General features: G+C 71.2%; 2 protein-coding genes across 4 annotated transcripts; one reads left to right on the top strand and one right to left on the bottom strand.

Annotated features, from left to right (window-relative positions):
* Nucleotides 1-1,527: 1,527 nt before the first annotated feature.
* BMP15 (bone morphogenetic protein 15) lies at nucleotides 1,528-4,050 on the bottom strand. Its single transcript, XM_068957499.1, has 2 exons — nucleotides 3,729-4,050; nucleotides 1,528-3,365 (listed from the first exon to the last, which is right to left on the bottom strand). The coding sequence occupies exons 1-2, from the start codon at nucleotides 4,048-4,050 to the stop codon at nucleotides 2,572-2,574; spliced, it is 1,116 nt and encodes a 371-aa protein (XP_068813600.1). The 3' UTR covers nucleotides 1,528-2,571.
* Nucleotides 4,051-9,314: 5,264 nt separating this feature from the next.
* Nucleotides 9,315-25,779, top strand: SHROOM4 (shroom family member 4). Of its 3 annotated transcripts, none has more exons than XM_068957228.1 (11): nucleotides 9,315-9,500; nucleotides 14,438-14,589; nucleotides 16,708-16,839; nucleotides 17,685-19,800; nucleotides 20,249-20,310; nucleotides 21,168-21,809; nucleotides 22,223-22,338; nucleotides 22,424-22,688; nucleotides 22,909-23,089; nucleotides 23,335-23,607; nucleotides 23,721-25,779. In XM_068957228.1, exons 1-11 carry the CDS (start codon nucleotides 9,375-9,377, stop codon nucleotides 23,988-23,990), a joined length of 4,335 nt encoding a protein of 1,444 aa, XP_068813329.1. In that variant the 5' UTR covers nucleotides 9,315-9,374; the 3' UTR covers nucleotides 23,991-25,779. The 3 variants fall into 3 exon arrangements, with proteins under 3 accessions (XP_068813329.1, XP_068813328.1, XP_068813330.1); XM_068957227.1 differs by having other exon boundaries at nucleotides 17,643-19,800; XM_068957229.1 differs by lacking the exon at nucleotides 14,438-14,589 and having other exon boundaries at nucleotides 17,643-19,800.

The raw sequence follows: 25,779 nt of genomic DNA, 5'->3' as shown, positions 1-25,779 counted from the left end.
TGATTGACCAGTGAAATCTTCCCAGTTGGGTCAGGTCTATTTACCACCAAGGGCTCTTCGAGGTTTAAAGCACCACAAGAAATTTCCCTCTCTGCAGCTAGCTGGGGGCAAGAGGCAGGAGAAGATCCTGAAGGGCCTGGGGCTCTGCCAACAACCTTCCACTCCACCACCCTTCTGCCAGCCTGGCAGGATGGAGAGAGAAGCCTCGCGTTGCTGGAAGGGGGCTGGATGGGACTCAGGGCTGGCAATACCTTGCAAATGCCTGCAAGGGGGAAGAAGTGATGAAGCATCTCCCTGGAGCATGAACCAGCAACAGCAGATCAGGCTGGAGGCTAAATAAGAGATGAGACCCTGGTGATAGCCACAAGCTGAGGACTTGGAGGAGGCTTTGGTGGTGCCTGGCCAGGATGCTGAGAGGTGGGACCGCCTCTGGGCACAGGGCTCTTTCGCAGGGAAAGGAGACTTTGCCCCAGGTTTGCAAACACAGGGCATCATGCCTGAGAACAGATGAGTTTGCTCTACAGACACCTTCCCAAAATAACCCTGGTGGCTGAATGCCTGGGTCAGACACCTTGCAACAGTCTGCCAAGGGAGACCCAGCACAGGCACCAGGCTGAGAAACAGCCCCCATAGAGCTGGCAGCAAGCTCCTGGGCCCCACACAACTATCCCCACAGCTCCTGCTGCACTGGAGCGGGGTGCTCACAGACAGGCAGAGATGCAGGGCTGAGCAGAAAAGCAGCTCCTGGCCCCGTGCTCTGTTTCTCCATGGAGATGGGGGTCGTGTTCCTGGGATTTGGAAACCCAGGCCAGACACCCCACTGTGAGCCCCAGCTCACGAGCCTGGAGGGGACCCCACAGAGCTTGCAGCAGGGAGGCCGACACATGGGGCAAAAAACGGGCCAGGTGGCATTTGCAGCGCAGAGCTGCCCCTTGCCTTGTCCACACGCCCCTCCAAGCTGGGGCACAGCCAGGACTACTGCGGCCCCAGCAGCTGCCCCACGCACCAGGGCAAAGGGGCTGCGGTTGCCACAGGGCTGTAGGTGCTCCAAGCTCAGCTGCAGACGTGTGGAAGGGCTCTGCTGGCCACAGCCAGAGCTCCTGGGTCCCCATGGGACAGCAGAGCTGGCTCAGTCCCAACAGCAGCTTTCCCCAAACACAGGGAGGGGCATCTCCTGCAGCCAGCCCAACAGCACCAGGGCAGCTGCCTACAGCTACCCCAGGTCCTCATCTCTGCAGGTTAGATCTCTGCTCTGGTAGGACCTCTTGTCCCAGCCCATGCTCCTGCTCACATCAGGAGATTCACTCACCGCACCCCTCGGGGCCTTCTGCTCATTGCCACTGCCAGCAGGTGCTGGCTGTGCAGTGTCATGGTCCCAGCATGGCTGGACAAGTCTGGGTCCAGTCAGCAGAGCCCCACCGGCCGTGCCACATGCTAGGCCTGGCCCAGGGACACCCACCGCACCCCACGGATGGAGTAAGAGCAGGCCAAGATGGTCTTTAGCAAAATCTATCAGTTTATTTATTTACACAGTCAGCAATAAATAGAGGAAAGCCAGGCTGCAGGAGTCCTGGAAGTGGAACAGACATCCAGAGACTGGGACAGTCCTGGAGCCAAGCAGAGCCCAACCCACGTGGGACAGGGTGTGGGAAGACAGGAGGAAACTGGGACCAGGGTCCAAGCGCCTTGGCCAGGGGCAGACCCGAGCCCTGCCATGAAGGCAAGCCAAAGAGGGAAAGGAAGGGAGCTGCAGAGAAGGTGGAGGGCAGAGCCCAGCTCAGGCAGCCACCCAGTCCCCGGCACCTGGAGCGGAGCCAGCAGCTCAGGTCACACCTTCAGCAGGTCCCTCCAGTTTCTGCAGCCCCCAAAGCAGAACTGCAGGGGAGAAGAGGAGTTTCCCACCCTGCTCCCCAAATCTCAGCCCCATCCCCAGCCCAGTGAGGTCTGGCCACAGCCAGGACTAGACAGTTTGGCATACAGGTGAGCTAGGAAGGAGCACCACCGGCATCAACAGCCAGCAGGGCAGAAAGGGACTGTGGGCAGACAGTGCTGGAGATGGCCAGCGTGAGCTTGAGGACAAGCACGGGGACACACTGAAGGGACATGGAGAGCACAGCCCACCTCGAGAGCTCTCCCTCCCTGCTCCAGCTCCGGCAGGAGAGGCCCAGCCACCTCCGAGAGCTTTGCGCTCTGGTCCTGGGACCCAGCTCTTCTCCAAAAGCATCAGGCTGGGACCCTCGGCCGATGCTGGAGCCCTCCCCGCAACAGGCAGCGGCCGCGGGGCCCTGGGAAGGAGAGACGCCATGGGGCGATCGCCCTGGCACAGGGCCCAGCAGGCTCCCGCCTTTAAAAACCTTACGATTCACATAAAAAGCCACTTGTAAAACTTTCCCGCACAGTGCCGCGCCAACGCCGGGGAAGGGGGACAGACCAGCCCGAGAAAAAACACGACAAACTCCTCTAAAAGTCAGGATCCGGCAGGTGCACGGGGCTGGCGCGGAGGGGACGGGGTAGTCGCGGGCACAGGGCGCCTGGCGCCACGTTCGGGGCGGGGGGAGGCCCCCGCGGGCATTACCGGCACGTGCAGGACTCTGCGATCATGTTCTCGTACTCCTTGTAGAGGATGCCGCCGTTGTGCTCGATCATGAGGACGCTGATGGGGCTGTAGCGGTAGGGCACGCAGGAGGGCCGGGGCACGCTGGCGTCCACCAGCTGGTGGACGAAGTTCTGCACCACGGCGTGGTTGGGCGCGTGGTAGCCGTAGCGGAGCAGGCGGGGGCAGGCGCCCTTGCAGTAGCGCGGGTTGTAGCGGTGCGGGGCGATGATCCAGTGGTCCCAGCCCAGCTGGGCGAAGCTGACGTGGAAAGAGCGCAGGGAGCAGTCGTTCTTGTCGCCCGCCTGCTCCCGCAGGTAGCCGGGGAGGTCCTGGGCCAGGTTGCCGGCTTCGCGGGCCCGGCGCCTCCGTACGGGGCCCCCCGCCCGGGGCTGGAGCCCGGCCCGCGTATCGTTGAGGTAGAGGAGGAGGAAGGGCTCGCCGGGGACGGCGCTGTCGTTGCGGCCGCTGCCGGCGCTCGCCCGGCCGGGCCGGACGCAAACGTGCCGCAAGCGGAGCGCCGAGGCCGCCGCCGCGCTGCCGTTCCCGGGCGCCAGGTACGGCGTGACGTCCGCTTCGGCCCAGCCCCGGCGCGGGGCGGCCGCGGGGCTGAGCGACGCCTCGCCGGCCGCCGCCGCCAGCTCCAGGGCGCAGAGGAGGCGGCCGCGGGCCAGCGCCGGGCTCTGCGGGTACACCACCACGGCCCGCAGCAGGCGCTCGGCCTCCGGCTGGCCCTCCAGGCGGTAGGTGAGGGGCTGCACGTACCAGCGGCCTGCGGAGGGGGGGAGAGCAGCGGTGTGGGACGGGGGAGCGGCGCCCAGCCACCCGCAGCCCGGACACCGGGGCCCCCCGGGCACCGCACGGCCCTCTCCCGCCCGCCCGGGCGCTGCCCTCGGCGGGAGCTCCGGTGCCCCCCCCACCCCGAACCCCCCCCAAAAGCCGGGTCTCCCAGGCCGGGAGGAGAGCAGCAGCCGGCTGGCGGGGCGAAGGGCAACGAGCGGCCAGGACGGTTCCCACCCGTCGCGCTGAGGCCGGCGGCCTGGCGCCGCTCCAGGCACGCCGCTCTCCTCGCCCCCCCCGCCGGGGTCGGCCATCGAGGGGCGCCCCCCTCCTCCCCCCCCAAAAAGCACCTTACCTGCCCAGGGCTGGCCCCCGCGGGAGCTGGCCCGCACCAGGCGGACGGTGTTGGCGGCCAGGCCGCGGTGGTGGCGGGGCCGCCCGTCGCGGTCGGCGGCGCGCCGGTACAGGTTCAGCATGTACCGCAGGGGCTGCCCGCCGGCCGGCCGGGCTCGCCAGCCCCGGCTGCCCGGCGCCCGCTCCTGCAGGGCTTGCAGGAGGGGCAGGGAGGGCCCGGCGGGCAGGGGGCCGAGGGCCGGCGGCGCCCGGCGCGCAGCCAGCTGCCGGGAGAGCAGCGCGGCGAGGAAGAGCAGGCCGGCGAGGGGGCCGAGCGAGCCCATGGCGGGCGCGGGGGTGAGCGAGGCGAGGAAGGGCTGGTGGGTCAGCGGCAGGATCTAGGGGATCCCTGCAGGCATGCTTTTCCTCCTCGGAGAGGCAGAGCTGGTTGGGGCCACCAGCCAAAGGGGATCCCGGGGCGCTGCCTGCTGCTCTCAGGCTGCTGCATCCATGCCAGCCTCTTCAGCTTAGCCAAAAAAAAAAAAAAACCCCAAAAAACAACCCCACAGAAAGGGAGGGCCTCTGTCTGCAAAAGGGGTGCAAATTCAGGACTAAAACCCAGCCCCCAGGCTAGGGGCAAAGCCAACTGGACAGGAGCCTGGCTAAGGGGGGGGCCTTAAAAGTACCGGGGAAGGGAGGCACCGTGGGCCAGGGATAGGGTGGGGTGGGGAGGACCAGCTTGCTCAGCCCACCTGCTCCTCGCCAGCCTGATCCAGGAGGGTAAAGGAGCCTGGGCCTCCACCGCCCATTATAAAGGCATGGCCCCAATCAGGGTTTAAAGGGCCAGGAGCTCCTTGCTTCCCTGGGGGAGGCCGCTGGTTGGGCAGCCTAAATCCGGAGCCCCTGTAGGATGCTCGCGCTGGACCAAGAGCTGCATCCAGTTCCCCCCTGCCCGGTGCCAGCTCCCCCATGGCTCTGGAAGGGCTCAGACGGGAGGAGGAGTGTGTGGGCTCCTGGGCTCGGGCAGGGGAGGTGACTCGTCCCTCCTCCTCCTCCTCAGTCTCCCTGGGACGACGGGCTCAGCACATCCCTACGCATCCTGCGAACCCGGGGGTCTCTACCCCCTGCCCAGAGCAGGTGCAGAGCCTGCGGTCTGCTCCCGGGCTGCCTCTGGGATACCCATAGGCCAGGCACAACCAGGCTGCCCTGTGCCTCAGTTTCCCCATTTAGGAGATGAGGTACAGGCTGGGCACCAAGCCCTGGGAATGGGGAGGGTGTAGGACGACGGAAGAAGCAACGGGGTTCTCAGTGCTTAGGCGGTAGCAGCAGCACTGCCTTGGATGGGGAGACTGAGGCAGGCAGGCACCTGGTAGCCTCCCACCGACTGCTGTCGAGGAGAAAGCCCAGCTCAGTGGATTCCCCAGCTCCTGCTCCACCCTCTAGGCAGAGCTGCCCTCTCCCCTCCAACACCTCCCCTTTCCTGGGCCTGCAGGCAGCAGTAGCAATGGTTGCAGAACGCCTCGGTTTCTCCAGCAGCCCTCCAGGGGTGGGAGGGAAGGTCAGGAGGACTGAGTGTCCAAGGCAAGGTCACCCCAGAGTGCAGGACATCTCCAGCCTAGCAGCCCCGTCCCACTCCTGAAGGGGTCCCCCTCAAACCGGAGTCACCAGCCCAGGGCTGTGTGCCGCGCTGGGCGCTGTCTGTCCAGAGCAGCAGTGCCAGGGCACTGGAAGCTGAGGACATCCCTTGAGCCGCCTGGTATGTGGCACTGAGCCACGGCGTGCACATGTGGGCCGGGTGACAGAGCGCCCAGTGGGAGTGAGCACGGCTGGGCCAGCCCCAGGGTGCCCCTGGAGCACCGCAGGGTGGCCTGGGGAAGGGCACAGGGTGGTTCACCTGGAGCCCTGTCCCCTGATCTGGCAGCGCGCCTGCCACGGTGCCTAGACCCGTGGGCCATGGCTGCACCCCTGCTGGGCTGGAGGGGGCCAGGGAGGGCTGGGGGGCTCTGGAGAGGTACCAGTGGTGCCAGCACTGGGGGAGCAGGAGGGTGCCTTGGTGCCTGGCTTGCCCTGGGTGCCGCCCAGCCTCCTCTGTGTCGGAGGGGGGGGGAGCATAGGGAGGGCACAATGTTAGTGGCTGGCAGGGTTTTGGGATCGGGGCCGGGGAGGTGAGGGCGGTGCAGTGTTTAATGGGCTGTGGGTGCACGTGATGTGCCAGGGCGCAGAGCCCTCACGCCTGGCTGGGCAGCCCTGGTTACTCATTTGGGGAAGGGCACCCGGGGCAGTGGGGCCGCCGAGCCCGGTGAAATACGGGGAAAGACCAGGTATAGGCAGGACCCAGCTGCGTGCCGGAGCTGGTGGCATAGGCAGGAGGGGCGGCAGGGAGAAGCGCTTGGTCTCCTGGGGCAATGAGCAGCAGGATGCCTGCCCGGTGGAGGCAGTACCCTGCTGGGCACCCTCCCTGCCCTCCTGAGGCTGGGCGGGAGAGAGGAGTTGGAGGCAACACTTGAGCATTTTGGGGTTGTCCAAGCAGCACCCGTTTTGGAGGGGAGCGAGCGCATTCGTGATGAGTGGGATCCAGCACCGCAAATACCCCGGAGGTCCCCTCCTCCCAAGGGAGTCTGGCGGCCCGTTCTGTCTGCACCCAGTGCAGACGGAGCAGAGCGCGTGGCATCGCTGAGCTGGTCGGGCAACTGGAACCGCCTTGGCTTTCTTAGCAATGTGAAAGGCAAATGATCAAAATTAAACAGGGGCAAAATGAGGGAGAAAATATTTCCTGGGGCCCAAAGCAGGATGGGCTGAGCAGACAGAGAACGGCTGCCAGCAGACGCCTCCTGGGGACGTGCTGAGGGCCCCAGAGCCGCAGCACCCTTTGTCGGGATCGCTGTGCCTTTTGCCGCGGGCCTGGGGAAGGTGTATTCTGCATAGCTCCATGAGAAGGGGAAATGAAAGGGCCCTTCCCAAAGCTGATGTATGAAACAGGCTACAGCATTTTTCAGGTGCAACAAGACCGGCCTATTTCAGATGTTGATCGGGGGGAGAGATCCATCGCGCCCGAGAAATGCCTGTCCTTTCCCTTAGCTGAGCAGACTTGCCTGCACTGCCAATGTCCATTGGCATGCAGGGCACGTCCTGCACCCAGCCGCCACTGCGTAGCGCTGCCTGGCTCCTGGCGGACGTCTCAACCCTGTACCAGCTCTGCTGCGGCTGTCATGGGTGCAGGATTGGCACCAGGGCTTGGGCCGAAGGCTGCTCCCTTTGCAGTTCTGTGCCCACTGGGGTCACAGCCCCACGGGATGCACCAGGGCGATGGGCTGTGCTGGCATCCACAGCTGCACCCGTGGCCTATCATGCCCTGATGCCATGGGGACAGGCAGCAGCAAGCCCCCGACGCTTGGCTCTGGGCATGGGCTCTGGGCTGCCCAGAGCTGGGTCGGGGCAGGACCCAGAGGGTGAACACAGGCTGGGTTTGGAAGCAGGTTCCTGTCACCAGAGCTGCAGGACACAGGCATCTGAGAGAAAGTCCAGGGATCCTTCCTGCGCAGGTGCTGAGCATCACCAGAGGCTGCCTACCGGCTCAGGAAGATGAGCCCACCCTCTGTGATTTGGCATCCTGGGAAGCAACTCCAAAATCTTTGCGGAGGGGCTGACGATTGCTCCCACTTGCCAAACTGGGGGTCCGGAGCAGGCACGGAGAGGCCGGCACGTCCCAAGAAGGGTGCAGCGCATTCCTCGGCACTGCGCTCAGCTCTCCTTGGCCTAACCCCACCTTCCAGAGCTGGGGCTTTCCTGCCTTCCCGGGTGCTGGGACGGTCCTGCAGACATCTGGGCCAGCTGGGCTGGGCTGCAGCGCCGTTGCGCCTGTCTGGCCCGCGGGGCAGCCCAGGGGCCTGGAGGCTCTCCTGGTGGCGGAGAGCTTTCCAGGCACGGCTATTTAGTCTGGGAAGAAGATGAATAAGAGCGCTGGGCCACAGGCAGAAAGGGGTGGAGTGGGCCTCCTGGGTCATCTTCGGGAACCAGGCGCTGATTCACTCGCGTTGCCTGGAGCAATCATCCTCCTCCTCACTGCCACTTCCTTCCTCTGCCTCCCAAAGGCGCACGGTTCACGCAGGGATGGCGCTGCGGAGGGCCACGGCGGGCGCAGCCCTTGCTGGGAGGCTGAGAGCAGCCTTGGGCCCAGGCACCGCGGCCGCCAGGAGAAAAAACCACATGCCCCGGGTATCCATCCACCCTGCGGGTGTGGGGACGGGGGCTCTACTCCTGCCCCGGCAAAGGGGCAAACGGGGCAGATGACCCCCGTGGCCCCACAGCCCCCAGGCACCCTCTGCCCCGCGGTGGCAGCGGGCAGCAGCCCAGCACGGGGCAGCACTGCAGGAGGCAAGGAGGCTGCTTCACCGCCCGGCTGCCTCGGGGCCACCGAGCCGTCCCTCCTGGTGGCAGCCCGGGAAAGTCAGGGTGGGGGCTGGAGCGGGGCAGGCCAGACGGGAACGAGGAGTGCGTGCTTGCCCGCAGGCCCCGGCAGCAGGGCTCAGGGCACCAGCGTGGTTGTTGGGGTGGGGTGCCCCGGGGAGCTCCAGCTGCTGCTGCCTCACCCTGTCCCCTCCATTACGCAGGGGACAGGGGACCTCGCGCTTAGAGCAGGCACACAGTGCTCCCACCCAAGTTGGTATCGCAGGGCCAGGCTCAAAGCAGGGGGCACATCTGGCTGCGGGAAAGCCAGTGCCAGGCATTGACCTCTCCAATAGCAGGGAGCTGCTGAGGGGGGAAACTGAGGCAGGGAGCAAGGCAGAGTGAGGACCGGCTGCTCACCCGTGGCGCCGGCCCCCTCCTCGCACCCAGCCAACGTGCGAAGCCGCCCAGCGTGCGCCCCACTTGCGCACCTGCGGCTGGATGTCACGTGCTGGCACACACCAGTCTGAACACCGTCCGCGAACGCCTCCCCGCGCGAGCCTCTGCCACGGGAACCCTGCCATGTGCAGGTGTAAACAGGGCTCCCCTCACCCTCAGGTGTGTAGCTACAGCCGTATGAACCCCCTGCCTCGCGCACACCCACACGAACAGCCTCGCGCACACGTCGCCCCCTTCGCACCCGCGGCGAACACCCTATTCCTGCATGCGGGAATGCTCCTGCGGAGGATGACGCCCCACTCACGCACCCTCATTCAGATGCCCGCGGGCACCCTGCTCACGGGCAGGCATGTGCCCGGGTGGCCACACGCGTGCACGCTGCTGCAGCCACCGGTGGAAGCGCCCCTCAGTCGCGCACCCACAGAGGTGGGCACCTGCGTGCGCGCCCCCGCCAGGCTGCAGCAGCGCCCGGCTCTGCTGAGCCCAGCCTGGCTGCGCTGAGCCCAGCCGTCCCAAGCCGTGCGCAGCTGGACCGCGCTGAGGCGGGGGCGACCCACGCCGGACCCGGGCTGCGCCGGGCCAGCCCGCCTGCTCCGCCGGGCTGGGCTGAGCCGAACCGGGCCGGGCCGGGCGGAGCGGAGCCGCCCCGCCGCGCCTCATTGGCCGCGCGGCGGCAGCCCCGGCGGCGGGGCCCCGGTGATGGGCTCGCCCCCCGCGCCCCGCCCCGTCCCGTCCCGCCGCGCCGCCCGCCCGGGCGGGGGGTGGCGGCATTTCCTCCGCGGTGCCGAGCGGCCGGGCCGGCGGCGATGGGGCGGTAGCGGCCATGGAGCGGGCCGAGGGCCGGCCCGGCGCCGTCCAGTACGTGCATGTGCAGCTGCAGGGCGGCGCGCCCTGGGGCTTCACGCTGCGCGGCGGGCTGGAGCACGGCGAGCCCCTCATCGTCTCCAAGGTAGGGCCGGGGCAGCCGGCAGGGGGCGCCCTCGGCCGGGGCCGGGGTCGGGATCGGGGTCGGGATCGGGGTCGGGGCGGTCCCGGCCGAGCGGGGCGCCGCCCGCCGGGGCCGCGGCGGGGGCCGAGCGGGGTGCGGGCCTCGCCGCCCCCGACGGGGCGCCCGCCGCCCGCCGCCTCTTTGTTCGCCGAGTGCCTCGGCGGGGGGTCCGGACGGGCCGGGGCGGTCCCGGGGGGCGCCGGGGCCGGACTCCCCCCCCCCCCCCGCCATCCCTCCGGGGGGACCTGGGGCCGGACTCCCGCGGCTCTTGGTTCCTTCCTTTCCCGGCTCTCCGGTGGCGCTGGGTTATCTTGTTTCAGAGGTTGGGCTTGGTTGGGACCCTGGTGTCCCCCCCCGCCCCCCCCCCCCGTGCTGGCATGCTGGGCCCGGGGTGGGCGAGGTGGCCCTCCCCATCCTGCCCTGTGCCCAGCCCTGCCTGGGGCCCGCTGGGGTCCCTCGGCGAGGGGCTGCTGCTCCCCGGGTGCCCGGAGGTGGGTGCTGCCCCCCCGGGCACCCCGTGGCAGCGCTGCTGAGGGTCTGCCCGCGCGCCCGGCTGTGCCCCAAGCCGTGCCCGGTGGGGTGCGCCCGCCCTCCGCCTGGCTCTGTGGAGGGGGGCACCGGGAGGCGAGGCTGGGCGAGAGGGGCCCGTCGCGCCCCGAGCGCGGGGGCGACGCGGGCCGGAGGGACAGCCTTGGCCCGGCGGCGGGAGGAAACTCCTGCGGCACATCCGCTGGGCCGGCGGGCGGCCCCCCGGCCTGGGCGCGGGCTTGGGGGGGGGGGGGCGGCAGCCGTCCCGTGTCCCCGAACTGTGCGCCCCGGGCCGGGTGGCCTTCAGCGCGCGCGGTCCCCCCGCTGCCGGCCCCCGGCTTTGCCCTTGCCTCCCCTGATGCGTTTCGGCTCGGCCGTGCCCCGGGATGGCCGGATCTGGGTTCGGCTCAGCCGCGGTGCCGACGGAAAGGAAGAGCTGGGCCCCGACCTCCTGGGTCCTCTCTGCAGCTGGGCGAGGGGAGGGCCACGCTGGGGGGGGGGGGCGGCCCCCCAGCTGGGCAGGGGACGGTACCCCTGGGGCCGCCCCGAGGCAGGGCCCACCGCACCCTCCGCCAGGCCGCGGGCGGCGCGGTCCGGCCGGCGGGAGCCGGAAAAGTCGCCCGGCTCCCCTGGCCTTGCACCCCGGGGCGTCACCGCCGGCGGGTTGGGGACCTGGTGCTGCGCCAGGCTACGGGGCGGCCGGCGTCCCCGCTGCGTCTCGGGGCGCTTGACCTCCTGCTGGGCGCTTGGGTCGCAGCCTGCCTCCCGCGGCGCTGTGGGGAAGGGGTGGGGGCCCCGGGGAAGGGCCGAGGCAGACCCCGTGTCTGGGGCCAAGAGGGTGGAAGGGGCTGAGCGCGGTTCCCCGCTAGCCCTGCCCTGCCCTCCTGCAGCCCCCGCGTGCCCCCGGCGCCCACCTGGAGCCGTTCCCCCCCCCCCCAGCAGGGCGACTGTTTGGGAGGCCGGGGGGTGCCGGCCCCCCGCGCTCCCTCGGCCCGGCCGCTCCTGCCGCGTGCGCCTCTGCGAACAAAGGGGGTTTGTTGCAGTGCTCTGCGCGTTCAGGGGAGGGTCCCCCGGGGCACCCGGCTCCGCCGCCGGCCCCACCGCCGGCGCGGCCCTGCCGCGGCACGCGCCTGCCTGGGGAGGGGGCAGCCCCGGGGGGGGGAGCGCCGGGCCCCGCGCCGGAAAGAGGGACGGTGCGGGGAGGAGGGGGTGTGTGGGGGGGGGTTGTCCCAACGCGAGCTCGGCTTCCCAGCTGGGATCTCTTCCTGCCAGCAGAGCCCCGTGGTGGGGGCTGGCGCGGGGTCCCGTCCCTCGGCCGGCTCCCCCAGGGCCTGCTGGGCGCCGGCGCTCCCGCGGCCCGACGGGGCTGGCACGGCGCGCGGGCACCCGCGTGGCTGTGGCACCCTCCGAGTGAAGGGCCCCGCCGGGGCGGGCAGGTGTTCGGGTCGGCCCTGCCGGTGCCCGGAGCGGGAGGGCTGCTGCGCCCGCTGGCAGCCTGACGGGGTTGATTCGCGTGCTCAGCCCTGCCCTTGGTGGGGAAGGGACGGCGATGGGGCAGTCCCTGCCCTTGGTGGGGAAGGGACGGCGATGGGGCAGTCCCTGCCCTTGGTGGGGAAGGGACGGCGATGGGGCAGTCCCTGAGGTTGCTTCCATGCCCTGCCGCGCGCCCCGGCAGCGTTGCCTCTGTGGCTTGGCCGGGTGCCTACAGGGATCCCACGGACAGTGCTATCATTAGGGCCCAGTGTGAACACCCAAGGGCAGTGTCGGGGGAAATGCCCCAGAGCAGGGCTAGCCAGGCGGGGCCCAGCAGGCAGCAAGGCTTGACTGCCAGGGCTGAGTTCATCAGCGGCGGAGGCAGAACAAGGAGCTGTTTGTGCCAGATTTAGTTCCTGGCCGGAGATGCCAGCTCGGAGCCCTGCCCACCTGCGGCGGTGCACGCAGCGTCCCGGCCGCAGCTCCAGCCCTGCCCGGGCCCTGCTGCCAGGCGCCCCGTCGCCCGCTGGCTCAGCCCCCTCACCGCGCCGGGCAGGCTGGGGTGGGCAATTCCCCGCGCCGGCCGCCAGCTGGGCGCAGGAACGGGGGCAGAGCTGCGGCCTGCCCTCCCCGCCGCGCGTGCCCAAGGCAGGGGGAGGCAGCCCCCGACGCGGGGGTCGCTGGGTCGGCGCTGAGCCGGCCTGGCGGGACGCGGCGGCGGGGGGGGGGGTTAAAGCCGAGCGCTGCAGCGAGCTTGCTGGGACCGGGAGCCGGGGTGGGCAGGGTGCAGGATGGCAGCCCCCCCACCCCGGGGAGGGGGCCAGGGCGCTGTGCCCTGGGCGCCGGCGGGCTGCGCACCCCCGTGGTCACCGCGACAGCCTTCTCGTGGCACTGCCAGCAGGTTGGCGGGGCTGGCACGGGCGCCGGCTGGCGGAGACCGACTGTCCCTGCCCTCCCTGGCCGGGCTGGGAGCCGCCGGCTCTGGCGACGGGGGTGCAACCGGCAGGGGTACAACTAGGGTTGCCCTAGAGTAGAGGAGGGGGAGCCGCGGGGAGCGGGCACCCCGGGGCACAGGCAGTGCGGCCAGCCTGCTTGGGAGCCGCAGCTTGTTTCTGCCCTGGGCTGAGAGCGCCGGGCCGGGCCGGGGGAGCCCAAAGGTGAGACGAGTGCAGGAGTCCTGGCACGGGGCCTTGCCGGATTCGCGTGTCACCCTTGGGCGCGCGTCGCTGGGGCTGCTGCGGGTGGTGCGAGCCCCGATGGGTGGCCGGCAGCCGTACCGCGGCCGGGGGCGCCGGGTGCATGCGTGTTCATTGAAGCGGTGAGTTCGGGGTCCTGGTGCCCCCCCCGTGCCCAAAAGCCCCGGCATCAGGCTCGGGGCAGATGGCAGGGGCTGCGTGTGATGGTGGGCTTGTGCTGGCGCTGCCCGCTCCGGGCTTTGGCCCTGCCCCGCTGGCGCGGTGGAGCGGGCAGGTGGCCTGGGGCCGCGTCCTGGCCGAACGGCCCCAGCGGGGCCGTGGGGCCTCGCCGGGGATGCGGTGCCCGCGTGGCCCTGCCTGCGCCGGCCCTTTCCGCGCCCTGGCATGGCGTGAGCCGGCGCGTGCCGAGCGCCAGCGGCAGGTTGCCCGTCCGCCCTCCCTCCCTGCCTCGGGCGGCCGCCGTGCCGCGGCTGCCCGCGCTGCGCCTACCTGCTGCGGGAGAGAGCGGGCTCCGCCGGGGTGCGAACAGCACCCGTGCGCCACTTGACGGCGGCTGGAAGAGGCCGGGCCCGAAATGCCCGCGGCCCCGCGACGCGCCCGGGCCGCGCCGGCTGCCTGCGGCGGGCTGGACGTGCCGACAGCGCGGCTGGCGGCGGTGAGCGAGGGGCTGAGAGTGCCGGCCGGGGGCTGGCATCTGCGCCTGACAAAGGGCCCTTGTGCTGCCCGCGCCTCCGGGGGAATCTGCTGCGAAGGGACATTTTTCTTCTTCCCCCGATGCCCTTTATTTGCTCAGAAATTCATGTGACCGGGCTGGGGAGGGGAGCGCGGCGGGCTGCTCGGCGCGGCAGATCTGCCAGGCTCTTCGCGGGGGACCCGGAGAGAGGGGCACCCCGTTTGCAGGCCCCCTTTCACCCCAGCAGCCATCGCCAGAGCCCCGGCGCTGCCAGCCGACGGCAGAGGGGTGAGCCGGGCCGCGGCTACCGCCCCGGCGCGGGGGCACCCTCGGCGCGGGGGCTGCTGGGCGCCGCGCGGGCTCTGGGGCGGGCAGGAGAGACCCCAGCTCGCGTCGCCGGCAGGAAAGGCATCGCAGGAGCGGGGGCTCGGGCGAGGCGTTTTCGGGGGCTGAGGGTGCCAGGGCGGGCACGGCCGGGTCGGCGGGTGCCGGGCGTCCGGTTTCGCTGGGCTGGGGCGAGCCTCGGCGGCGGCGCTGCCCCGAGCGGGGACCTGGTGCGGTGCCGGCGGTGGAGCAGGAGTGGGCTGGCATTTGGGCCAGGGTCCGCTTTGGGGCCGAGAGATAGATACCCTCTGCGCGCGCCGCTTGCCTGCCGGTGCCAGTACTTACTGGGCACTGGTGCCAGCCGTCCTGGCTGGAGAGGTCAGCACGGGGTGGGGGGGAGCTGGGGGCTGAGCTGTGCTGGGCGTGAGCGAGGGCCTGCTGGGGCTGGGGGCTGGCTCCGGGGCTCCCCTTTGCAGTGCCCTCCTCCTGCCGCTGCATCCTCAGCACGCCCGGGATGGGGGCACCACACCGGCAAGCGTGGGGGGAGCGTTTGCCGACCTGGGGGTACCCCGGAGTCACAGAACGGATGAGGTTGGCAGGGACCTCCGGAGATCATCTAGTCCCACCTGCCTGCTCCAGCAGGCTCCTCTAGAGCACGGGGCCCAGGAGAACGGCCCTGCCTGACACCCGTCTCTGTCACCCAGGTAGAGGATGGCGGGAAGGCGGCCCTGTCCCGCAAGCTGCAGCCGGGCGACGAGCTGGTGAACATCAGCGGGACCCCGCTGTACGGGTCGCGCCAGGAGGCCCTGATCCTCATCAAGGGCTCCTACCGCACCCTGAAGATGATCGTCCGCAGGTTGGCAGCGCTGCGGGCGGGAGCATCGCCCTGCGCGGGCCGGGGACAGGCAGGGAGGGGGGCCCAGCCCTGCGCCGAGGCCGAGGGGCGTCACGCCGCCGTGGGCAGGGTTGGCCCAGGCACGGGAGCCCCCGGGCTGACTCGAGACGCTCTCGGTGCCCGTCTCCAGCCTGAAGGTGCCCTGTGCCAGGGAGGGGGCTGGGGGTGGTGGTGGGGGGACCCCCAGGCTGGGTGTTGGCGGGGACACCGTGTCTAGGCGTCGTTTGCAACGGGGCAGATGGAGGACGCGGCGCCCCGAGTGCCCTGGCACCCTGCTGCCCGTGCCCCGGGGCGGGAGGTGGTGCCCCAGCCCTGTGCCTGCCGGCAGAGCCCCCCGAGAGCCCGGAGCCGTGTCGGGGGGCAGCGCCGCCCTCTCGCAACGCTTGGGCGTTATCTCGCGGCTCCTTCGCTCCTCTCCCTTCCTGCCGGCTCCCAGCGCCCGCCCCTGCGCCGGGCCGCCCAGGGAAGGAAGGGGAGGTAGGACTGCTCGCCGCAGCCCCCCCCCCGGCCGCTGCCGTCCCAGCTGCCCGGATTCGCTCCCGCCGGCCGCCGGCTCCCGCGCCCAGGCGCCTCCGCACCCGGGGCGCCGAGAGGCCCGCGTGGTTCGGGGCAGGGCGGCGGAGGGTTGCCGCGGGGTCGTGCCGCTGGTGGCTGGCAGGAGTCGGCCTCATCCATGGTGAGTTTGGGGGCCCCAGGGCAGGGAGGGACCCCCCGGGCCCCTCTGCTCCCCCCCCCCACCCCCAGCCGTGCCCTGTCGGCAGCTGCCAGGCCCCCGAGTAACCGCGCTCTGCCCTGCTCCTCTCGCCGCCACGGGACCTTTGTCCCACCCGGCAGGGACCTGGCATCTCCTGCCTGGCATCCTCGGCGCCCGCTCGGCGGATGGCGCGGCTGCCGTCGGCCGTTTGGATACGGCCCGGGGGTGGGGGGGTGGCGTTTGCCCGCGTCACCGGAGCCGGGGCGCGTGGCGGGACGAGGGTGCCGCGAGCCCTGGGGCTGCCTGGCGCAGGGGCTGGCACGGAGCCTGCAGCGGGCTCCCTGCCCGGGGGCGCTGCGTTGCCACGCGTTTGCCGGAGAGGCTGTGGGCTCCAGGCTGGTTAGCCCCTGGGCAGAAGGAGCTCCATGGATGGGTCACCTGGTCCCTCGTCCCCATCCACAGGGAAAGCGCCCCTGCGTCCGCCCGCCGAGGGCGTTGGGGCTCCGTGGAGCCTGTGGTGGGAACACGGAGATGCCTTCAAGGTCCCTTTGGAGGGCACTGCCTGGGCTTTTCTTCTCTGAGGCAAATCTTCCCAGGCTGGGCTGCCCTTTGGAGCGTTGCCCCCCAAAGGTGTGGCCAGCGGGGAATGGCGCGGGCCCCAGGAGCTGGGGCAGGAGGCCGTGTAGCCGTGCAGGCCACCTGGCCCGTAAAGTCGTGCTGGGGACCAAGCCTGCAGGGCGGGAGTGCTTGCCGCTTGCCACGTCGTGTCGTGCATCCAGGCGCAGAAACCAGCGGTGCCCGTGGACGTGGTCAAATCCCGCGGCTCCAGCGGCTCGGGATTTGGAGGGGCTCGAGTTTGTGCTGGGCCTCAGGGGGAAACGAGTCTAGGTGGCGGCCGTGCGCTGTGCCAGCAGGGCCCCTTGTATGGCCTGGCACGCTATGGCCCTCTGCCTGCTGGGTCATTGCCCAGGCGAGGCTTGTCTCCCTGGGGCTGGTTTGGGGCTATGTATAGCTTGGTCCCTTATTGAAGCTGGCACTAAGGACACTTCAGGAAGGGACTCGGGCCTCCCCTTCCCACGGTTCCCAGGGCACCCAACGGTGCCGGCCCGTCCCCTCGCCTGGGCCAGGGGATCGCAGTGTGGCGCGAGCGGGCGAGGGAGCCCCGGCAGAGCGGGCGAACTGCTGGAGGAGGCCTGCGGGATGCCCCCGCCTCCTCCCCAGAGCCGGGCGCTTTCGGAGCTGGACCCTCCTCTTCCCTGCCGTCCCCCCTCGGGCGGGTGTTGGCCTGGGGGGGACAGGAAGCCCTGTAGGAAGTGACTTCAGCCCCGGTTCCTTGCCTCGCTTCCTCCTCATTTTCCTCATTTTTCCGCTGTTGCTCTTGGCAGGAGGAACGTGCCCGTTCTCCGTCCTCACTCCTGGCATATGGCCAAATTTTCCGAACTCCGTCCCGACGCCGCTGCCATGCACTGCCCCGCGGACGCCTTCAGCCTCTCCTGGCCCTCGGGATGTGACGTCAGGTGAGACCGTGGGGCGGCTGCGGGACGTGGGAAGGGATGCGGGTGCAGAGGTGCCCGCTTGGCACATTGCAGCGGGGTGGGGAGCGTGGCGGGGGCAGCTTGGGGAATACCGGGGTGGTCCTTTGCTTGCTGGGCATCCCCCCTGCGTCCTGCCGGGACGGCCTGGAGGGATATCGCTGGGCAGTGGGGTGCAGGGCAGGGTGCCCACCCCAGCCTGGGGCCAGGCTCTTGGCCTGCCTCTCCCAACCCCGAAGCCTTTAGGGCCGGGGGTCCGGGGGGGGCCGGGGGTCGCTTGCCCTGGCCCTCCGCAGAGCTGCGCCACGGTGCAGCGGGCTCCGTCCGGCGGGTCTGCCCTCTCCCCCTGCTACTTGCTCTCCGGCTCGCCGTTCCCAGCAGGAAGGGGTGGTGGCTGCCGCTGGAGCCAGCAAGAAGCTGATGAGTCGCAACACCCCCTCCCTGCGCCGGGCCCGGCAGGCCCCGTGGGCCAGGGCGGGCCGGCGGACGGAGTCACGCGCGCCCCATGCCCTGGTCGTCACTGCTGGCACTGGGCCGGCCCTCATGACTCCCCCAACCCGCGGGAGGGCAGCTGGGGCCCGGCGGTGAGCGGGAGGTGCTGGCCGGGAGCAGGGGTGCCCCTTGGAGGGGGGCGGTGTCGCGTGGCCGGGGGCACCCAGGGGCGCGAGGGCAGCGGCGGGGCCCCCGCTGTGCTCGTCGGAGGGGGCGGTTCTCGGCTGGCGGGGGAGCTGGGCAGAGGGCTGGGGGGCTGCAGGCGCCGCTGACGCCGGCGTCCCGCCTGCCGGCAGCGAGCTGTCGCTGCAGTGGAACCCGCTGTCCCGGCACTGCAGCACGGACAAGAGCAGCTCCATTGGGAGCATGGAGAGCCTGGACCAGCCCGGCCAGGCCTACTACGAAGGGAACCCCTCGCCTGTTGACCAGGGCCTGTACCACAACAAGCGGGATTCAGCCTACAGCTCCTTCTCCGCCAGCTCCAACACCTCGGACTGCGCCCTCTCCCTCCGTCCCGAGGAGACGTCCTCCACCGACTCCATCCTGCAGGGCCTGGCCCCCTGCAAGCACCCGGACGGGCGCTACCTCCAGACGGGTGCCGACGGAGCAGAGTCGCCCGGCTCGCGCCGCGCCGGCAGGCACGCCGAGCCGTGCCCGCCTGACGGCGGCCCGGCGGGATCCTGGCGGGTGCCCGTGCCACCCCAGCCGCCTGTGAGGAGAGACAGCCTCCGGGCGGCCCCAGCCAGCGGCGCGGAGCGGCGCCGGGCGTCGGTGCCGGCGGACTCCCTGCAGAGCAAGTGCAGGTGGATCTCCGACACCTTCCTGTGCCAGCGCGACAAGGACGTGGAGGGCTCCTGCGGGCAGATGCCGGGGGCGTATCCCGGGCACACGAAGGACCGTCTCTCCTCTGACCAGTATTACATGCTGAGCTCCCACCCGGAGCGGTGCCTGGCCAGCGCTGAGCAGCTCCTGGAGGAAAGCGTGGAGCACGTGCGTGGGGACCGGCCGTACAAGGACAGCAGCGGGCACCAACCGCCGGACGCCGGGCCGGAGATGGCAAGCGACAACCCGTTGCTGTCTCCCCTCGACTGCCACGCGCCGCACCGGCACAGCGCCCCTGAGCAGTTGCTGGCCTCCCAGCTGCGCTCCCTGCACGTGGCGGCGGGCAGCAGCGGGCCGGCCTCGCCGGCCCACGACGGCCACCGCTGGACCGTGTCCCCGCTGCACTCGGAGCACCGGCTGGAGGGCTCCCGAGCGCAAGGCGCTGGGGGCACGGGGGCCGCCGAGGCGCCTGGCGGCTGTGCCGCGGACCCGCCGCGCTGCCAGGGGGTGTACCATCGCGAGCCGCCCTGCCGCTGCTGCCCAGAGCCGCAGAGAGCCTGCGGGCCCGGCGGCGAGCCGGCCGCCGGCAGCCTCAGCCCGGCTCGCAGCGTGGAGACGCTGGTGGAGGAGGGCAAGGAGGGCCGGGCGGCGGGCCGGAGAGCGGGCGCCCCTCACCACCGCTCGGCTCAGATGCGGCGCCGCAGCGACCGCTTCGCCACCAACCTGCGCAACGAGATCCAGCGCCGGAAAGCCCAGCTGCAGAAGAGCAGGGGCTCCGGCGCGCTGCTGCGCGGCGAGGAGCCGGTGGAGGAGACGGACGAGCCCGCTGAGCCGGGCTGCGCCGAGGGGCCGCGCGCCGCGCCGGGCCGTCTGAGCCCCGCGCCGAGCGACGACGGCGGGCGTCCCGCCTGCGCGGGCGACGGAGACCCCCCCGCCCCTGAGCCGATGCCTGTCTCCCAAGGGCCGCCGTCCCCCGAGAGGGAGAGGCGGCGGGCGGCGGGCAGGGGACGTTGGCGCTGGTCTCCCGAGCGCAAGCTGCAGCCGCAGCGGTCTCCGAGTCCCCGCGAGCCGGAGGGTTACGACAAGGGGCAGGAGGCGCCGGAGTCCCCGCTGCGGGCGGGCGAGGAGGTTGTCCTCCTGCCCTTCGCCGACCGGCGCAAGTTCTTCGAAGAGAGCAGCCGGCCCGTGCCCGCCCGGCACGTCAAGCCCAGCACCTACCGGCCCAAAGCGGGCGAGCCCAACGCCTTCCAGCCCGTGGGCGCCGAGCGTCGGGACTCTCGGCGCCTGTCCGTCGACCAGCCGTACGGGCCGCCCTCGCCCGCTCGGCCCGGCTCCGCCGGCCCTTACGCCGAGTGCTGCCGGGAGCAGCCCGCCTACTACAAGCCGCTGGCACGGCACGGGGAGTTCGAGTACCTGCGGGCCTTCCCGTACGCCTGCGGGGGCCCTGGCCCCGTGCTCCGCGAGCCCTGCCGCTACTGCTCTGGCGACCTGTGCCTCTCGCTGCTGCCGCGCGGCCACGGCTACCGCTGCCACCCCTCGTCCTGGGCGCGCTGCTCCGACTGCTACTGCCCGGCCTCCCACCCCGTGCGGGAGGAGAGCGAAGCCTGGTCCCCGCGGAAAGCCTTGCCGCCGGTGAGTGAGCCGTCCCAACCAGGCTGCGCGCGCCCCGGCCCCTGCTCCTGCGTCCTCCTGGCAGACGTGCCCGCGCAGCCGGGCATGGCCCTGCGCGCGTCGCCCTGCTGCCCGGGGGCAGCGCCGGCCGCTCGGAGCCCCCCCCGCCCTTGGCACCCGGGGCTGCGAGCCGGGGCAGTCCCAGCGGCGCTCGGCCCCGCTTGGCGCACGTGCCCGGCACCGTGCCGGCGGGCCTCGGTGGGACGCGCGGCGCCGGGAGCTGCGGCCGCTGTGCGTTCGTGCCCCTGCAGGCTCCCGGGGCGCGTGGCACCGGCGCGGTGCCTGCTCCGGGGCTCTCATCCTGCGCCCGGCCAGCTGTGCCAGGCGGGGGTGAGAGGCACCGGGGAGCCCAGGCGCTGGAGGGAGGGCTGATCCTGCTGATTGTGCTCCCTCTGATTCCCCCGCGTAGGAATTTCCTCTGGACGAGTGGGAACCACCGGCAATAAACAGGAAAACCAGCCAGTCTGTGAGGTAAGCGCCGGCGCGGGGGGCTGCCGGGGGGGAGCGTGTGCCGCTCGGCAGGAAACCTTGCAAGGCGTCTGCTCCAAGGAGAGAGGGCCGGAGCCGTCAGCTCGGCGCGCGTGGGGGCTCTGCGGGGCCCTGCCAGCTCGGGCACGGGCGGTCTCGGGGTGGCGCGCGCTGTTGCAACCTGCTAAGTGCCCCCATTGATGCCCTGACCACAGCCGTGCTGCCCAGGGGGGTCTGGGCCCGTCCTGGGGCAAGCAGGGGCCCGAGGGTGCAGATGAGGTGCCAGGGCAGGAGTGGAGATGCCGGCAGCAGGGTTGGGCTTCCCTGTCCTCGAGGCACCCGCAACGCGGGCGAGCGCTCGCTGCCACTGTGACTGGTTGGTGCCTCTGGAGAGATGGGCCCCAACACCAGGACACGGCCTGCTGGCTTCAAATCCGTGGAGATGGGTGGAGCGGAGGAGGTCCCTGGTGCCTCTTGCCCTGCAAGGTGAGGAAGTACCCCGTAGAGACCAGAGCTGCTGGGAGGCGATCCCCCCTCACCCGACCCTCCCTGGGGAGCAGGCGCCTGAGGGTGCCCTTGTGAGCGCGGTGCCCAGGCTGAGGAGCACCTAACAGCCATAGCTCTCCTCTCTAACCCAGCCCAGGAGCTGGTCGCCTCCATCCCCGCTTCAACGGCTGGGGAAACTGAGGCAGGGGCAGGCAGTGACCTGCCAGCCAGGCTGCTGGTGGTGCTCTGCCCACTTAGCCTTGCTGCCTTCCCAAACGCCCACCCCTGCCTTCCTCTGCCGGGGCTGGGGGGCAGCGGTCAGTGACGGTGTTTTGGGGGGTGGGTGGCTGGGTGGTGTCCTCTTGCCTCCCCAGCGAGCTCTCCCACTACAAACTGGGCTTCCCGAGGTTCGGCCCCTTCCGCCCGTGCTTCGAGAACGCCGACCAGGAGTGGCCACCGTGCTACAGGGCCACGTCCACGCACGACCTGTCGTGGGATGGCGACCGCCCAGCCCGCTCCCCCGAGAGCCCCCCGGACCCCCTGCATCGCCCGCTGCGGGGCAGAGCCTTCTCCGAGAGCCACCTCAACCTGCAACCTCCCAGCCCCCAGGGCAGGGACAGGAGGGACCTTCCCCGGGCCAAGCTGGAGCCCGCCTGCCCGCCCAAAAAGAAGGGCCCGCCGCCCCCCCGACCTCCGCCCCCCAACTGGGAGAAGTACAGGCCACGCCGGACGTCCCACCACCAGCTGTACCCACCGGACAGCTCTGGGCACGGCTCTGCCTTCAGCGCGGCCCCGGAGCAGCCGCGCCTGCTGTCGCGCAGCATCGCCGAGGTGGTGCGGGAGCGTTCGCAGAGCCTCCCCGCCGAGCAGGCGGGCAGGCCCCGCGGGCCCGGCGCCCTCCCGGCCGACGTGGCCCGTGCCTGGCCCCTGCCCGAGCGCCCCAGCACCCGCCCGTGCGGCCCCAGCTCGCTCCGGAGGACGCCGGAGCCCGACGCCGGCGCCGCCAATGCTTGCAGGCAAGTCGCGCCTCCTCGGCGAACCGCGGGACAGAGCGAGGCCGCAGGCCCGTCGGCCGACGCCGCGCGGCGCTCGCCTGCCCTTAGGGCCCCGGGAGCGCGCCGGGTCCTGCCGGGTTGCCGCCGGGGGCTGGGGCGGGCGCTGGGTGCTCCGCCGGTCCTGCTTCCGGGCGCCGCGGGCCGCGGCGGAGAGCAGCTCTTGGACCGGGTGGTCGCTCCTCTGCCCGCACGCTGCGTGCCAGGCCGCGTTCCTGGGCACGCCGTGAATTTGGGGGAGGAGGGGCCCTCTGCCGAGCCCCCGCAATGGAGGGGGCATAGCCCGCCGGTGCCCCCGTCACCCGCTGGTGCCTGCAGGCTGGCAGGGGAGCTGCTCCAGCCCTAACGTGGGCGCCCCGCGGGGTTTGCGTCGGCAGGCCGGACGAGGCTGAGGAAGAGAGGACGAAGGCAAGGCACCCCTGGGAGAAGGAGGAGCAGCCCCAAAGGGTCAGCCGGAGCCAGGACCGCGGCTGGGCCAGTCCCTGCAGCGTGGGTGAGTGCTCCCTCCCTGCCCCGAGCCCCGGGGCCGTCCCGGCAAGGGCTGCCCCACACGCCGGCCCCTTCCCCTCTCCCTGCAGCCCCCGAGGAGCCGGAGGCAAGCCCCGAGGCGCTGGAGGTAGCAAGCTGCCGGGCGAGCCGGCCCCAGCCCCGCCGCATGAACTCGGAGGAGCTGCTGTGGGACGTGGCGGGCAGGGACCGTTCCCTCGCCAGGATCCTCACCCCGCCGGCCAGCCTGGTCACCGCCTCCGAGCTCATGGGCGAGCTGTTCGCCGTGGGTGACCGGCAAGCCTGGAAGGACCGTTTCCAGCAGGACTGGCGCCTGGAGGCCGTGGCGCAGGAGAGGTAGGGCTGGCGCGACGCTCGGCACCCGGGGGCCCCCGGGTGGGCAGAGCCCCTGCAGCGTTTGGAGCACGTGGCCCCGCTTTCCCCGCGGTCCTGCCCGCCGCGGTGGGGTGGCCGCGTGGCTCAGCGGGTGGCTCGGTGCCCGACGAGCCCGGCGCGCCAGGGCCCTGGCCACGCTCCCCCGTCGCCGACCGCTCCAGCCGGGCTGCTGTCCTCGCAGGCTGGAGTTCAAGCCCATCTCACCGCCCCCGGCGGGGACTGCCAGCCCCACCACCTACTCAGCGTACTACAACACGTCGGCGGGCAAAGCCGAGCTGCTCAACAAGATGAAGGATCTGCCGGAGGTGGCGGAGGGGAGCTTGGAGGATGACGAGGTGGATCACGAACTGGCAGAGAAGAAGGTAAAGCGGGTGCTGCTCGGGCTGGAGCCAGGGCGCAGGGTAAGAGCTGGGGCCGATACCCGGCCGCCCTTGCTCCTGTGTGCCCGCTGAGCAGGAGCGGGGCGGGCTGGCACCACCGTGCTGCCCACCATCTCAGCCCCCGGCAGACCTAGGTGTCCTTGCTCCCAGCTGCCCTTCCCTGGCCCTTCCTTGCAGGGGGATGGAGCCCAGGCGTCCGGGGGCCTCTGACTCCTTCCCTCCCATAGATGCAGCTGATCGAGAGCCTGAGCCGGAAGCTGTCGGTGCTGCAGGAGGCGCAGCGGGGGCTACAGGAGGACATCAGCGCCAACGGGGTGCTGGGAGAGGACGTGGCAGCCCGCCTGCAGGCGCTCTGCACGCCCGGCGAGTTCGACAAGTATCGCCTCTTCGTGGGCGACCTGGACAAGGTGGTGAACCTGCTGCTCTCCCTCTCGGGGCGCCTGGCCCGCGTGGAGAACGCGCTCAACAGCTTGGGGCCGCACACCTCCGCCGAGGACAAGGTGGGCGTGCGCCGACGGGAGGGGGACACCGCGGGGGCCGGGCGGGCACGGGGGCGGCCCGCGGGGCTGGCGCGAGCGCCAGGCCTCCAACGCTCTGCCCGTCTCGCCCGCAGCTGGCCCTGCGCGAGAAGAAGCGGCAGCTGGCGGCGCAGCTGGAGGACGCCAAGGAGCTGAAGGAGCACGTGGGGCGGCGGGAGAAAGCGGTGGGCGCCATGGTGGCGCGGTACCTGCGCGACGAGCACCTCCAGGACTACCAGCACTTTGTCAAGATGAAGTCGGCCCTCATCACTGAGCAGAGGGAGCTGGAGGAGAAGATCAAACTGGGCCAGGAGCAGCTCCGCTGCCTCCGGGAGAGTCTAGGCCAGGCCCACAAGGGCTGTTAGCCCCGTGCCCAGGCCACCCTGCCTCCTCTTGCCTGGGCAGCGCAGGCTTGCCTCTGCCCGTGGCCGAGCTCCAAGCTTGCCAGCGCCTTGTCGAGGCGAGGGGCCTCCGCGGATCGCGGGCATCTCTCTGCCCCCTGAACGGGGGTCTCGGCTGGCTGGCAACTGGGCCAACCCCAGCAGAGCCAGAGGGCTCAGGGGGCCGAGGCAGCGGAGGGGCGCTCGTGGCGTGCTGCCCCTGCCGCCCAGCGCCCCGCCGTCCTCCCCGCGGCACGGGGGGGCCACGCTACCAAAGCAGATCCAGCCCCTTGCTGGCTCTCTCCGTGTCTGTCTGTCTGTCTGTCTGTCCATCCCCTGCAGTTTATTTATTTGTCTACTTTACCAAGCAGGGGAGGGGGCACCCGGACTTAACCCCAGCCGTGGGCACTGGCAGCGGTGCCACGGAGCAGTCCTGGGCTGGCAGCATCTGTCACCCCAGGGCCCAGGTGCTGATGGGACGGACCCTGGACCCCAGTTTGCCTGTGCCCAGCCCGGCTGCGTCCCCCTCCTTTCCCTGGTGCTGCACCATGTGCCTTAAAACCCAGCGATGCCACAGGGCGTCCGTCACCCAGCAGTGCCTGAAAGGGTTAAAACGGTCCTTTCGCTCGCTCGCTCTCTGGCTGTCCCGTCAGTCCAGCTCCAGCTCTGTCCATCTGCCCAGCCGGAGCCAGAGGAATGTGCTGGGGACCTGCCCCAGCCCCTCGGCCCCCAGCGTCCTCTTCCTCTCCATTGTGTCAGAAACAATGGCTCTGGCCGGTGGGCGCTTAACCCGCTCCCTGCCGGCCCCCGCAGCGGGCATGGCTTGCGGGGCACGGCAGGGTGGGCACAGCAGCCCCCGTCCCCTCCGGCGCGCCCGTGAGAACCGGGTCCTGCCGAGGCACCCGGGCAGCGGCAGGCCTGCGGCTGCGAGCGCCGCTGCCGTGGGCAGCGTTGGCACAGGGTCTGCCCGGCCCCCTCCGTACGGAAAAAAATCCCTGCAGGGACCAAACCGGGCCCACGTCCCCCCCCCCCCCCTTCCCTCCCAATGCCCCTTCCTGCCCTGGCATCCAAAAATAGCACTTAAACCTCAGCCCGGGTCATGGCTTCTGCCTCCCGCAAGGGCAGAAATGGCACCGGCCTGGGGGCAGCTGCGCTGGCCGCGGTGGCGCGTTGCCCGTGGACCTCGGTGCTGCGCCGCCGGAGCTGGCGGCGGCGAGCAGGGAGCCTGCGTCACCCCAAGGCCTGCAAGGGTCGTTGCTTGGGCTGCCGGGCGCCAGCGGTCACCCAGCTGGCCGCGAGCCTCGGGCGCCCGCCTGTACCCGCGCGCCCTTGCAGCGCCGCTGGCAGAGGGTGCTGAGCCCCCCCCCCAGCTCCCCTCCAGCCCAGCAGACGCTGCTCCCTGATCCCTGCCCGGCTCTGGCCCTCGTACGCTGCCTGGCAGGAGCTCCTTCCCCCGTGGGTCCCTCATCTCAGCTGCCACCCGTGCCCACGCGGGACCATTGCTAGGACCAAAGAGTGCCCACGTGTGGGTGGGCCCCCCCCCCCCCCTTGCAGAGCACCCCCTGGGCTTCGGGGGGTTGTGGGGGGGGGATATGATAGTGCTGCTCTGGGCAGGGAGCCGCGTTGCTGGCCCTTGGCATGACGCGCCGTCACGGAGCAGGACTGGCTCTCGCCAGGCGGGAGCGTGCCGGCGCCCGCGGCGCTGCCAGCGCTGCTTTCTGCCCCTCGCCCGGCGCCGTCGTGCTTCTCGCACACTAAAGGAGCAGCGGGAGCC

The sequence above is a fragment of the Struthio camelus genome, chromosome 11, assembly GCF_040807025.1.
Source record: "Struthio camelus isolate bStrCam1 chromosome 11, bStrCam1.hap1, whole genome shotgun sequence".
Lineage (NCBI taxonomy): Eukaryota > Metazoa > Chordata > Aves > Struthioniformes > Struthionidae > Struthio > Struthio camelus.
The sequence above is the reverse complement of the archived record's forward strand: the minus strand, read 5'-3'. Positions and strand labels throughout refer to the sequence as shown.